Source organism: Dasypus novemcinctus, chromosome 13 (assembly GCF_030445035.2).
Source record: "Dasypus novemcinctus isolate mDasNov1 chromosome 13, mDasNov1.1.hap2, whole genome shotgun sequence".
Taxonomy (NCBI): domain Eukaryota; kingdom Metazoa; phylum Chordata; class Mammalia; order Cingulata; family Dasypodidae; genus Dasypus; species Dasypus novemcinctus.
The window spans coordinates 34813331-34828518 of NC_080685.1; the positions used below are offsets into that span (position 1 = coordinate 34813331).

The following is a 15188-nucleotide window of genomic DNA, read 5'->3' on the forward strand; positions in this document are numbered from 1 at the left end:
AAAAGGGTATTGGTTAGGTGAAATAAGTTTTAGTACTGGAGTATAATCCGTAGTTTTGCTGTTTCTTATGGAAGTGGAAGTTGAGAATATGGATCTTTGAAATTGCTACTTTAAAGCCTACCTCATTTTGTTTTGATATGTAATCCACCACCAAGTCTCTTCTTTTCTCATATTAGATTTTCTCACTGATAAAATAATGGGCTTGGTCTAGAGCAGGTAATCGCAAACTGGCTGTGCAACAGGAGTGGAAATTTAGAAAATTATGCATGTTAGAATTATAAACCAGATATAGGCTATGAGAATTTCCATGAATTTTTAAGAAATCGCCAATTGTTTTTTATGTAACTATTCCAAATTTAATTTGGGAATTCCTTTATAAGGCCAATGTATTGTGAACTTGTTTTTGTATCAGGAAGTCCCCAGATAATATTAGAGAAATTCTGTACTAATTGATATTTATTTTCCCTATAAGCCCATTCTATTATTCATTGAAGTGGCCCTATGAAGACATTGCTTTTCTCTTCCTACCAAGCTCTGTTTTTTTTTTTTTTTTTAAATTTTTTTATTTTTTATTGACTTTGTAATAATATTACATTAAAAATATATATGTGAGGTCCCATTCAACCCCACCCCCCCACCCCCCCTCTCCCCCCCCCCAACAACACTCGTTCCCATCATCATGACACATCCATTGGATTTGGTAAGTACATCTTTGGGCACCTCTGCACCTCATATACATTGGTTCACATCATGGCCCATACTCTCCTCTATTCCATCAAGTGGGCCCTGTGAGGATTTACAATGTCCGGTGATTACCTCTGAAGCACCATCCAGGGCAGCTCCATGTCCCGAAGACGCCTCCACCTCTCATCTCTTCCTGCCTTTCCCCATACCCTTTGTCCATTATGTCCACTTTTCCCAATCCAATGCCACCTCTTCTATGTGGACATTGGATTGGTTGTGTCCATTGCACCTCTATGTCAAGAGGAGGCTCAGATTCCACCTGGATGCTGGATGCAATCCTCCCATTTTCAGTTGTAATCACTCTAGGCTCCATGGTGTGGTGGTTGTCCTTCTTCAACTCCATCTTAGCTGAGTGTGGTAAGTCCAATAAATCAGATTGTAGGTGCTGGAGTCTGTTGAGGCTCAGGACCTGGCTATCACATTGTCAGTCCAGAGATTCAAATCCCCTAAATATATCTTAAACCCCAACATTAACTGCACCTCCAGCACATTGGCATGAAAGTCTTATGAAGGGAGATCCCATCTGAGTCCAGATTCATCACACATAAACACCATTTCCAAAGAGGGGCCATCTGCCCTGGTAGTTAACCCCATCGGCCATGACCATAACTCCCATGGGTCTCTTTAGCCCTCAAAGGAACCAATATCTGGGGGTTGTATCTGCTTTATCTGTCTCTCTGACTCTGCTCAGTTGTGCATGAGGGCAAACCTTCTGCCAGCCTCCAGACTCTTTTTTAGAAACTCGTAGCCATATAAACTCATTTCTCCTTTCCATTTCCCCCTTACTTTAGGTCAAACAGCATTTTAAAGTCATGGTATTTTATGTAGACATGGATATTCTGCTGATCCGCATTGAACCTTCCGTATAAGGTCATTTTCCAGTTGCATCATCAGTTGGTAGTTGATAGTGGTCCCTCGTTGCCAGGGAGGCTCATCCCCGGGTGTCATGTCCCGCGCTGGGGGGAAGGCATTGCATTTACATGCTGAGTTTGGCTTCGAGACTGGCCACATTTGAGTAACATGAAGGCTGACAGAAGGAAATTCCCAGGCACAAAGTTGCTCTAGGCCTTGTTCTTATTTTGCCTACCAAGCTCTGTTGCACATCAGTCTGGAACATCCCTAGGATAGTAACATCCTAGTCTAGTACTGTTTTCTTTTCTTTTCTTTTTTTTAAATGATTTAATACACGTCAAGTACATTTATTTATTTATTTTTTTTAAAAAAGATTTGTTTATTTAATTCCACCCCTCCCCCGGTTGTCTGTTCTCAGTGTCTATTTGCTGCGTCTTGTTTCTTTGTCCGCTTCTGTTGTCGTCAGCGGCACGGGAAGTGTGGGTGGCGCCATTCCTGGGCAGGCTGCACTTTGTTTCGCGCTGGCTGTCCTTACGGGGCACGCTCCTTGTGCGTGGGGCTCCCCTACGGGGGGGACACCCCTGCGTGGCAGGGCACTCCTTGCGCGCATCAGCATTGCGCATGGGCCAGCTGCACACGGGTCAAGGAGGCCCGGGGTTTGAACCGCGGACCTCCCATGTGGTAGACAGACGCCCTAACCACTGGGCCAAGTCCGTTTCCCAGCACTGTTTTCTTGAAGGCATCCTTCACCTCCTTGTTCCTCAGGCAGTAGATGGCTGTGTTGAGGAAAGATAAAATGACAGTACAGAGCACAGAGATAATCTTGTTGTGGTTGAAGGTGTACATGGCCCAGGTTGATGTATAGGTGAAGAGAGGGGAAGAGTAGAAGATGACAATCCCACCCAGGTGAGAGGCACAAGTGGAGAAAGTTTTTTGTGGCATCCCTGGGCAGTAAGTTTCTTCTGTGGCAGTGTATGATGAAACCACAGCCGAAAGAGGGAGTAGAATCATCACCAGATCCAGGAGGAAATCTACTACCTCTGCTTGTTCCTTATCAGAGCAGGTGAGGTTGAGGAGTGGAGAAATATTACAGAAAAAGTGGATGATGATATTGGGCCCAAAATAGGACACTCAGGAAATGAAAATAAGCTTCATCATGGAACTGAAGAAACTGCTTTCCCAAGAGGCAACAGCAAGATGAGTGGCCAGGCTGGAAGAAATGAGGCTACAGTAATGGAGGGGTTCACAGATGGCCAGGTGGGGGCCATAGGCCATAACTGCCAAAATGACACATTCAGTGCAGGTCAAGGCAATAAAGAAGTAGTGTTGGGTCATGCAGCCAATACAGAAGACCTGATGATCCTGGATAAGAAAGGCTCCCAAGAGCTGGGGAATGGTGACATTAATGTACCATAGCTCCAGGAAGAAGAGATGGCCAAGGAAAAATTACATGGTGTGGTGAAGCCTAGAAGTGAGCTAGATCATGGAGACAATGAGTGCATCCTCCAACAATGTCAACAGATAAATTGCAAGAAAGAAGTCAAAGGAAAGGACCTGGAGGTCCTCCACTCTGATTTCTCATGATTTCTGTTCATTAGACTGTCTGAAAAAATAACACAAAGAGAGGTTAAAAGACAGATAGACCAACCATTCACACGTTATAGATTTCTGAAGCCCCTCAGTGATTTATTATCATTTATTTATTTTCATGTCATTTTATTTCTTCACTTTGCTGCTTTATCTCCCATCTTAAGGGACAAGTACTTAGACTTGAGGATTGTCCTTAACAGCTAAGCAACCTTAACTACAACGGGTATTTGGTAAATGTGTACTCAGCAATTTCAGAATCAGCCTTGGTATTTTGATTCTTGATTTCTTATCCATAACGCTCTCTTCCCTTGAAATTCTTGGAAACATCCCCAGGCTCCTAAGCCCCATAACACCTTTACTCAGTATTTGTGTAATGAATGAATAAAATAATAAGTGACAGCAAAATGGAGCCTGAAGGTGTATCTTGCAAGGGAAATTGGATTAAGAGGATGTAGTAGCTCAAAGGGATTTCTTGAGCTCTAACATAGGCAGCACAATGGGTTTAGTTGGTTTAGAAAGTGTTCATTCAATTAAAGAAACTACTCAGTACGGAAGAAATAAAAAATCTCTACTGTCCTAAAGAAGAATCATTCTCTTACTCATTTTTCAAGTATTTTTGAGTATATTCTCATGCCTGAGTTAGTCAATTTATTCCCAAGGCTGGTGTGTCATTGGCCAAAAAAATCATCCTCCAAAAGATTGCCACATCCTAATCCCTGGAACCCAAAATTTTTATCTTATCTGGCAAAACTTTGCAGATAAGATTAAGATAAGAATTTTGAGATGGAGAGATTATCCTGAATTATCTGGGTGGGCCTTAAAGCTAATCATAAGTATCTTTATAGAGTGGCAGTGGGAGATATGACACAGATGAAGAGGAGAAAGTAATGTGAAAGTGGAGCAGAGAGATACCTGAAGATGCTGACTTTGAGAACTGGAGTATGGCATCCATAAACCAAGGAATGCTGACAGCCTCCAGGAGTTGGAGGAGAATCTCAGGAGGGAGTGTGGCCCTACCAACCTAGCTTTCAGCCCAGTTGTGCTCATTTCAGACTTCTGGCGTTCAGAATAAATCTGTGCTGGTTAACCCAACAAATTTGTGATCATTTGTTATAGCAGCCACAGGAAATTAATACAGCTGGTGAGGCATCAAGGTGGAGGAGGCAAGCATCTGCCTCTCATCCATTCTACTATACCTCTCTAGTCTCCTGCCAATATTGTCAATGGCCTGGTAACTCCAGAGGGAGTCTGGTAAAATTACAAATCTGATTTGAGATTGAGTCACATATTAAATACCGTCAGGTATTTTCATCTTTAATAATACTTAAAGTAGTTATCTTCACATATTTTTCCCTCAGTACACAAGCTTGCATATTTTTGACTTGACATCTGTTTTATCATATATTTAAATAGTTGTAGGAACTCTAATTTGTGAGTACCGCTAGTATTTGTAATACTTCCTTGTGAGTTTTGGCACTTTAAATGAAACTATTACATCATTCTTTTATATACCCAATGAAATCTAAATAACAATACTATGATACCAGCTAATATTTGTTTAAAAAAAAGATAGAAATTTTATATAATTTTAGTCACTGAACTCATAATTCATTGTATTGTAATATATTTTTTTATACTTGCAAGTCTTTTCTTTCTCTGTGTGTTGTTTGTATATTTATGTAATGTTTTGCATTTCCTGTAATCTGAGACTTTAAGTGTTTTTTTAAACTATTTTATTCTAGATATTATTATTATTTTAAAGATTTATTTATTTATATATTCACCCCCCCCCCCCCACGGCTGTCTGCTCTCTGTGTCTATTCGCTGTGTGTTCTTCTGTGACTGCTTCTATCCTTATCAGCAGTACCGGGAATCTGTTTTCTTTTTGTTGCATCATCTTGTTGTGTCAGCTCTCCGTGTGTGTGGTGCCATTCTTGGGCAGGCTGCACTTTCTTTCGCTCTGGGCGGTTCTCCTTAAGGGGTGCAGTCCTTGCGCGTGGGGCTCCCCTACACGGGGGGCACCCCTGCATGGCACGGCACTCCTTGCGCATATCAGCACTGCGCATGGGCCAGCTCCACATGGGTCAAGGAGGCCCCAGGTTTGAACCGTGGACCTCCCATGCGATAGGCGGACACCCTATCCATTGGACCAAGTCCGCTTCCCTCTAGATATTATTGTATGATTATTATGAGCAATGTATTACCTAACCAAAGCAATGTATTTATAGGACAAATTTTGAAAAAAAAAAGACATATTTTAAAAATTTATTGGAAAATCATCTTAATATTATGGATTGCAATTTTTTTCAGTTTCTGTATTCATCCATGACAAGTGCCAATTACCGTAATGAGAAAGTTTTCAGCAACAATTCAATTCTTACTTTTAATAGTGGAAATATAAACATGAGAAAATTAGTTCACATAAATAAGTGAAATTGATGTATCATAACTCTAGGAAGAGAAGGTGTTTTTTCCTATAGTAATTACACTAAATCACATGAACTTTTACTAGCTATGTGCCAGAAATTATACAGTAATATATCATAAAATTATTTTTATTGACCTATTAGCTGGCAACTCTATTAACTTCTATTTCAAGTATGTTGAAATAAACAAATTTGGAAACCACTGACTTACAAAAGGATTTGTTACCTAGTTATTAGAGTCACTCACTTTTTCAGCACTGACGTTGGCACTGGCACTAACTTACATTTTGGGAAATATCACACAGTAAGTTTCAGTTATTCTTTTTTTTTTTTTTTTAAAGATTTATTTTTATTTATTTAATTCCCCTCCCCTCCCCCCAGTTGTCTGTTTTCTGTGTCTTTCTGCTGCGTCTTGTTTCTTTGTCCGCTTCTGTTGTCCTTAGCGGCACGGGAATTGTGGGCGGCGCCATTCCTCGGCAGGCTGCTCCCTCCTTCGTGCTGGGCGGCTCTCCTTATGGGTGCACTCTTTGCGCGTGGGGCTCCCCTACGCGGGGGACACCCCTGTGTAGCACGGCACTCCTTGCGCGCATCGGCACTGCGCATGGGCCAGCTCCACACGGGTCAAGGAGGCCCGGGGCTTGAACCGCGGACCTCCCATGTGGTAGACGGACGCCCTAACCACTGGGCCAAAGTCTGTTTCCCAGTTATTCTTTTCTTTGGAAAGTGGGAAAAAGAGTTTTGAAAAGGGAAATGGGAAAAGAAAAGAAGCACTTTCTGAAGCAGATCAATTTTAGGAGGAGCTCATAAAGGAATCTGGAGATCAAGGAATGATTACCTTGGAACTCTTTGTGCCTGAACCAAAAAGTCTTGTGTGCCTCCAGGTATCCACAAATCTCGTTTTGAAAAGCTGTGATTTAATGTGTCAGATACTTTCCTGAGAGTTTGGAAAGGAGGTACTGATGTGAGAGTGAAGGCAGGGTAAGAAAGAAGAACAACATGGCTTGGGGAAAGGTAATAATGGAAAATGGGAAAAATCCAAAAATGATGGTTGGAAACTCCCTAGATTCAAGGCTGGGGAATTCATATGCTGTACTAGACTGAGTAATGGCAGAAACTCTGGAAAAGGACTTGTCTTCACTCCTCCAGTCTCAGTTCAGAGAGCTAGAACACACTAGGCACTTAGTAGATATTAAGTGTCATGATTTTCAGTCCTAATTTGTATAATCTAAAATAATTTACTTCATTCAGATACATATTTTAAAAATTTAGATAATTCAATGGAATATCAACTGAGTTTCTTTCCTATTCTAGCACTATGTGAAATTCAGTTGAAATTCCAACTTAACCCAGGATAAGTCCTTAGGGATAGAGAAGAGGTGTAGTTGGAAAATGGAGAAGAGAGTGAGAGCAACCTAGAAAACTGACTGCCTGCTTCACAAGTTTGTCAGAAGCCAGTCTTGCTCTGTAGCCCAATGTGGCTCATATTGTCTGCTGATTCAAACACAGATCCTTAAATAGGGTGTCTTGGATCCAGAGGTGCCTATAATGCCAACTCCCGCTAACTCTCCTAGTTGGAAAATGGAGAAGAGAGTGAGAGCAACCTAGAAAACTGACTGCCTGCTTCACAAGTTTGTCAGAAGCCAGTCTTGCTCTGTAGCCCAATGTGGCTCATATTGTCTGCTGATTCAAACACAGATCCTTAAATAGGGTGTCTTGGATCCAGAGGTGCCTATAATGCCAACTCCCGCTAACTCTCCAAAATAATTTTACATCATCCTCATGAATTCTCAGGTCAGTTGGTTGAAAATAGAATCTTGTTTGATATTCAAAATGGCCTGCTCTTGCCATTGAGTTTCTTCTCAATCCAAGGCAACCCTGGCTCTGACAGCTATTGTTCTTCCCTTTTTTCCTGCTCCTAACTTGTCCTTCCGTCTTGAGCAGGTTGTCCCAGATTGACTACTTCTAATAGCTGTGCTCACATCCTTCCTCTAGAGCTGTTTATATCAAGGCATCATGTACACTGAACTCTTGTTTTAATTGTTCTTTTTCTCCTGTCCATTCTAACTTCTTGGCTCTGGCCTTCCCCCTTCATAAGTCTAGGAACTGCCTTCCTCCCATATTGGTACTTCAGGATTTTTATGATGTCATAACAGCATAAGCTGCAGTTTCAGCATTCATACAGGGCTAAGATGCTAAAACACACCCTTCTCATTTGACAGCTTAGTTTTCAGAAAACAATTAATGAAGAGGATCCCAGGATTTCTCCCATTACATTTCCCCTCAGAACCATGGGCAGATCTTTACCTATAGGTTTTCTCAGGACTAACTGTTCTTGATGTTATTGTGGAATCCAGTCTATTACCTGCTCTTTTTTTTTTAACAAATTTTTTATTGTTTTTTTATAAAAGATACATAGATCACACAAAATGTTACATTAAAAAATATGAGGTTCCCATATACCCCACCCCACACACGCCCACACATTCTTCCCACATCAACAACCTCTTTCAGCAGTGAGGCACATTCATTGCATTTGATGAATACATTTTGGAGCACTGCTACACTGCATGGATTATAGTTTACATTGTAGTTTACACACTCTCCCAGTTCATTCAGTGGGTTATGGCAGGATTTATAATGTCCTGCACCTGTCCCTGCAATATCATTCAGGACAACTCCAAGTCTCAAAAATGCTGCAATATCACATCTCTTCTTCCCTCTCCCTGCCCTCTGCAATGCTTTTGGCCATTATCTCCACATCAATGATACAATTTCTTTCATTGCTAGAGTCATAATAGTTCTATAGTAGAATACCAGTAAGTCCACTCTAATCCATACTTTATTCCTCCATTATGCAGATGCTGGGATGGCAATCTCCACTCCACCTCTAAATCAAGAGGAGGCTTAGATCTCACATGACTGATGGATGTGATTCTCCTGCTTGCAGTTGTAGATACTCTCGGTTCCCTCATGTGGTGATTGACCATCCTCACCTCCCTGTTAGTTGACCTGGGTAAGTCCAACGAACCAGAGAGTAGGATTTGCAACTCTGCTGAGGCTCAGGGCCCAGCTGGGACAGGGACAGCCCAGAGATTCAAGTCTCCTGAGTATACACCAACCCCAGCACCAATCACAGGTTCAGTAAAAGTGACAGAAGAGGCATGTGTAGAGAGGTCACATCTGAGTCCAACTCCATCACACTCAGGAGCACAAATTCCAAAGTAGGGCCCACTGGGAAGGCACTGAACTCCATAGCCATCTGCCATTACTGTAGAACCTGTGTGTCTCTGTAGCCCTCAAGAGCACCACTACCTGGGGTTGTATTTACTTTGGCTGTCTCTGAGATCTTGCTGAGACGTGCATAAACACAACCCCTCTGATAACCTCCCAACTCATTTTGAAATCTATTAGCCATATAAACTCCTTTGTCTTTACCATTTCCACCTTTTATTCAAGGTCTTTTTCTAGTTACATCACCAGCTGGTGATTGGTATTAATCCCTCAGCACCAGGGAGGCTCATCCATGGGAGTCATATCCCATCCTGGGAGGAATTTAATGCATTTTCATGCTGCATTTGTCTTAGAGAGGGGCCATATTTGAGCAACATGGAGACTCTCAGGAGGTAACTGTTAGGCATCCTACAGCTCTAGGCCTAGTTGAAATTTCAAGCAACAGGCTCATAAGCATAGTCATCAGTATCAAGTGCCCATCATTGGACCATCCTACTTCACTGGTCTTTGCCCGTGCACTTGGGTAGATTGTTGCTATTCCACTGGGGATGCAACAGAGCTCTCCTGGATGGAAACTCAGCACTCCCTCAGTTGTCATGTGTAACTCTACCTACTATGACAATACCCAATGATTACCCAAACATATTTATTTACCCTATATACATGCCCTGGAGAATTCCCTCCCACCCATGCTTTCCCCATCAATGACATCCCACACCAGTGCTCCTCCCCCGCCATAGTTGATTCCACCTGTGATCCAAAAATTCATCAAAAATGAAGCCGAATATATTGCCAAATTCAATTGTAGGAAAATGAAATAGTAATGATAGGTTTAAAGATTAGAAATAGAATACATAATAATGAAAAAAACTAAAATAAAGTAAAAAATAGATTGGGGAATTAAAAAATGAAAAATATCATAAAACTTTTTTTTTCTGTTTTGCCTTTCATCACTATAGTAGATGTCACCCTGTATGTACAGTGGCAAGGCAATCTTCCTTCCTCAGTGTCTATATCCTTTTTTTTTTTTTTAAAGATTTTTATTATGTCTTCAAAAATGTTTTAGATCACAGTAAAGTCACATATATAATATAGGGGACTCCCATATACCCAACATCAAACCCTTTTCCCTCTTCCCCAGCAATGATCTTTTTACATGTGGATTATTACCTGCTCTTGAAAGTTGTCTTTTGCTCTAACTATCCCCTCCACACCCATCACCAACACCTCTTCTTTAACCCTGTAACCACATTAGAGTTCTTCAAGATGACACTCTGATTTCTATGTGTGGTCTTTTATGTATGAATAAACATCATAAATATCAGTTCTTCTGTGAAGATTTTGTTCATTTGCTATATTGTATCAATAGATCCTTCACATCTTCTAGTGTGAATGCAACTCTATTATCAAATCTATAGGGTAATTATGTTTTTATCTGGATTTCTCCTTAAATTAAAATCTCCTCAAGAGCAGGAACTCACACTCATTTCTCTATTCTAGTTAAGTACATTGATTTACACAAAAAACAGGTACCCAATCAGACTTTATTGAATGAATTAATAAATAAACTAGGTTATAATTTAGGAGTCTGGGAATTACCACTCCTTCTCTGTTTCGGGGTTGTAATTGTTTCATTTTCTGTCAAATAGGGCTGTTGCTGCTGCTATCTGTCATTCCTACCTCATAAGTCTGAAGTGAAAATCAGACAATTTAGGTGGAGATGTTTTGACCATTGTGGCAGTTTGAGATTATTTATGAATCCATAAAAGAGAAAGATTATGCTCATAAACTAATCTATTCCTCTGGGTGTGATATGCTTTGGTTGTATTAAATTCAAAGGATTTAAGTTTACTTGATAAAATCAATTTAGGGCTTTTGATTTTAGTACATCAGTAGGGCATGACTCTGGTTAAGTTTCTTCCCCTTTGATGGGTCTATACAAACAGACACTCACTCAAAAAGACACAAAAGAAGAGAGAGCAAGCTCTGTCGTATTTGATCCTGGGGCCCCAGGGAGAGATTAGTCATTTGCCTGATATTTTGCAGCTGAAGAGAACAGAATAGGTAAGCAGATGAGTAGGCCCAGAAAGAAACCATTCCTAGGCCAGAGACTGATAAAAGAAGCCCTGAGAGAATAGGCAGAGATTATTAGTGACCATCTTGCTTCAACAAATGGCAATTGACTTTGGTGAGAAAGCGACCTTTAGGGCCTATTAACTATAAGCTTCTACCCCAAATAAATAACCTTTATAAAAGTCAACAGATTTCTGATACTTTTCATTGGCACCCCACTGGCAGACCAATACAGAATTTGGTACCATGAGAGTGGCTTACAGTCTGATGCAATTACCAAAAATGCTGGAATGGTTTTATAAATGGGTAAGGGGTATTTTTTGGAGGAATTGTGAGATGCTTGACAGAAAGGCCTAGATTGCTTTAAAGAGACTGTTGGTAGGAAGATGGAGGCTAAAGTTACTTCTGATAAGGCCTTAGAAAGAAATGATGACACTATCTTTGGAAACTGGAGGAAAGGCCATCTGTGTTTTAAAGTTGTAGAGAATTTAGCAAGATTAACTCCTGATGTTATATGGAAAGCAGAATTGAAAATGATGAGGCTGGACATTTAGCTGAGGAACTTTTTGAAGTAAATTTGGAGAATGTGGCTTGGTTTCTCCTTAGCAAAATGCTAGATGAAAGAGATAAGCTCAGAAGTGAATTTTTGGGCACAAAGAAACCAGAAACTGATTCTGGAAATCCCAAGCCTCTGGAAATCAAGCCCCCAGATGATAATACCTAATTTGAGGAATTAATTAAACTTGGAACTTGTAAGTCAGGACTGAAAATGCAATTATCCAGGAAGACTTGTGGAAAGTCTTACTGATTGATAGCTTGGACCTCTGCTTCCTGCATGCTAGACCAACAAGCTTTTTGTGAGATCTGTATGAACAAAACTACTATCAGCCTGGATTAAAAGGACATGGAGGGGAGAGATGGAAGGGAAAAAGGCTTTAAGAGGAAAACTGTGGGAGCTGAGGTCTGGAATTAAGATATCTTCTTGGGCCTAGAAGGAGTTCCCACACATGTGTATGGTGAAAATGAGTTTGCCCCAGCATTTGAAGAGATTGGATGTTCCAGCCCACTGTTCAGAGAGTTTTGCCACCCCAGGCAAAACCATGAAGTGAAACATGGTTATTATTTTAAAATTCATTGGTACTTCCATGGATCTGTGAAGCTTAAAATAAGTAGACATCACCTAAATCAACTAAATTGGCTATTTACATTGGCATAATTGCTCCCATACCTTTCTAATCTTTACATCCTGGATGCTAAAATAAACAAAATCTGAAAAGTACATTTCCTGGTCTCCAATGGCCCTCCTCAAGAAACAATTCAACCCTTAGTCCAGAAACACATTGGAAAAATCCTGTCCATAGGTAAATCTCACATCCAGACACAATTGTTTTCTCTTTTGTTTTGCTACCCTTGAATTCTTCATTCCATCATCACAAACCAAACAATCTTAATTCACTCAGCAAAGAATTTGGTGGATCAACAACTGAGGCTCATCTGCAGACCAAGATATTGTCTTGGTCTATGTTCACATGGCATGTGGAGAAGACAACATCAACTACTATGTGCTAGGCACTGCGTGCTTTTCACATACTAACTTTCTTAATACTCACAGAAATCCAATGAGTTCAAGAAATCAAAGTTAGGAGCAGTGAATGCTTATCTTTAATATCACACATCTAGTAACTTGCAGAACTGGCATAAATTCAGTTAATCTGGCTACACACTATGCTATGCATCCTCCATGGAAATAAATAGGTCTCCATTGGCATAACCAGATGTACTTACTCAAGAAAAAAATTTTTTTTTGTTTCATCTGTGCATGGCAGTCAAATTCAACCAAAAGTTTTAAAAATCTCATTTGAATTTGGGATGGGTAGATGTGGATTGAATGTGGTAGACTCTGGGTCTGGCTTTAGGGCAAAAAGAGTGCTCCTCTTTAAACATACTAAGATTAGCCTCTGCCTCTCTTACTATTGACCTCTGTTTTTCTATTGTTCCCCTTCCCATACATAATTTCCTAGATGGGATGATGCCCTGTCTACCATCTTCATAGAGCTCCATAACAGGAATGTAACCACACCGAAACTAAAAAACATCCCTTACACCTGTGAGCATTAAAAATGTATTTCTTAGGCACTGTCTCCATAATCATAAACATATGGATAGAGGGTGAAGTAGCAGAGTACTCAGCCTGAGATGTTTGGATGACTAAAACTTCAGATTTTAAGCACATTGAACATTTCAGGAAGTCTCAAGATTATGAGGGATCTGAGAACTATAGGGAATGAATGAAGGAGCTAAGGGGAACCTGAATGAGGGCACAGTTTCTCACAGAGGTTCAAGTGGCTCTTGTCTTGCCTCTTTTCCACATTTACTTGCATGTCTTGTCTTTGGATGTTTCCCAATAGTATGTTTATCTTTTATTTCTGGGCAAGTGCTGTCAGTCCCAGTCACTCTTTAATAAAGCTGATACTTCACTCTTTAATAAAGTCTTTTGTAGCATGACAAGACAGAGGCTTGGCAGATGGGGCCCAGAAGCAAGCAGGGGCAGCAGTAGCCAGGCCTTATCACCTCACCATCAGGGACAAAGTTCCTTAGGATGCCTTGTCACGGTGACCTATTTCTCCCTAACAAGATTATGTCCAAGTCACTTCAGGAACCATTCATTCTAGAAAATACATGATTCAATGAAAGAGTTAGACCTGGAGGAACACAGGACTAGAGTGAATTGGAATAAAGTCCTTGAGTTCATTGCCTGAATGCCATCCCTGTAGTGCTTCTGCACACGCTATTTTTAGAGGTGCTGAAGAGGCTATTTGTCTAGCTGGGTAAATAGATATTCTGATAATTCAAGTGTGAAACTCTATTAAGGAAATAAAACCATAAAGGAGTGTGGATAAATTGATTCTGATACACTCTTTGAACCAGACAATTTTCTGAGAAAATGTTCATCTGTCAAACTCTGTCCATCTTTGCATCTGTATCACTTGTTTGTGTTTATGTGGGGAAGAGAGATGTTTTATCCTACCCAGAGGTCTACAAGCTCCATGAAGAAAGCAACTTTTCCTGTTCAGCCTTGTTTATATCCCTTTGTGAATAGAATTGGGTTAGGAGTATGCACAGGAAGACCTCAGGATAACTAGAGTGAGGAAGGCACAGAGGTGATTACAGATTCTTGATTCTTGGCTCAGGTCTGTATCTGTTTTTGAAAAAACAGAGTTTTCTCTCTCTTACAACTCTGGTTTTCCTGACTACCAGGTTGCTCCTCTGCTTCTTGGTCTATTGGATCAGTCACAAATGGAGTAGTCTACCTCTTAGGGGATGTGCTGAACTCCCAATCACTGGAAACGCTTAAGCAGAATGTAAATGACCTCCTGTCTAGGATGCAGCATGAGGTAGGCACTATAATAGAAACAATTGCTCACTCCTTCCTGAAATAATGAAAATTTGATGTTACTGCAGAGTAAAAGTTAAAAATGATAATACTTTTCAGAAGATTAGATTATAAGAAGTTGGAAAATAACAATTATATGAGTTTTTAGCCTGAGGTGGTAGATGGTAACTCGTAGGAAACATGAAAGGAAGAAACATATCAGGAAGCTGATATGAATTGAGTATTGATGTATTAAGCCAGAGGAAGAGGCAGACATATACTGCAGAAAATTAGAAATGTCATCCTGGATCTTAAGTCTGCTCTCAGATTATAAATTGGAAGTCATCAAAATTGATAAATATGATAGAAGCAGAGGTGACAGATTTAACAAGAGGAACTTAATCTAATAAAAAGGGATAGATCAACAAGAAATGCTTGAGAAATGACATACCAAAGATGGAAAAAGGCTAAAAGGTGGCCAAGAGAGAAATCACAAAAGTTAAGAGATTGGACAGTTTCAGGAAAGAGCATGGTGAAGAAACAGGCAGAAGTATATTTTTATTAGAGAAATTGTAAGCTTACAAATCAATGAGCAAAACAATGAGCAAACAACAAGAAAAACAAGCAAATAACAAGCAAATACAATTAGCAAACAGATGAGGGAGCCAACTCAGTAGAGCTGATGTGGCTGAGTGATTGAGCACTGACCTCCCACATATTTCAATTCCCCAGTGCCTGTATGTGAAAACAAAACAAAACAAGACAATCAATGGTACAATCTAAGCTACCAAGTCCAAATTATAATCACTTAAATAAGAATTTTATTTCTCTCTCACATAACACCACAGACATAAGCAGTAACAGTTGGTAGGGCTAGCAGGGCAGTTAAGCTTCCTAAG

At 40.3% G+C, this 15188-nt stretch overlaps 1 protein-coding gene across 1 annotated transcript; it reads right to left on the reverse strand.

Moving 5' to 3' along the window:
• Window positions 1-1847: 1847 nt before the first annotated feature.
• On the reverse strand, window positions 1848-10576 carry LOC105745464 (olfactory receptor 6P1). Its single transcript, XM_071207294.1, is given in 3 exon segments — window positions 1848-1879; window positions 2313-3166; window positions 10524-10576. Coding segments are annotated over 3 exon segments (939 nt in total).
• Between the last annotated feature and the right edge of the window lie 4612 nt (window positions 10577-15188).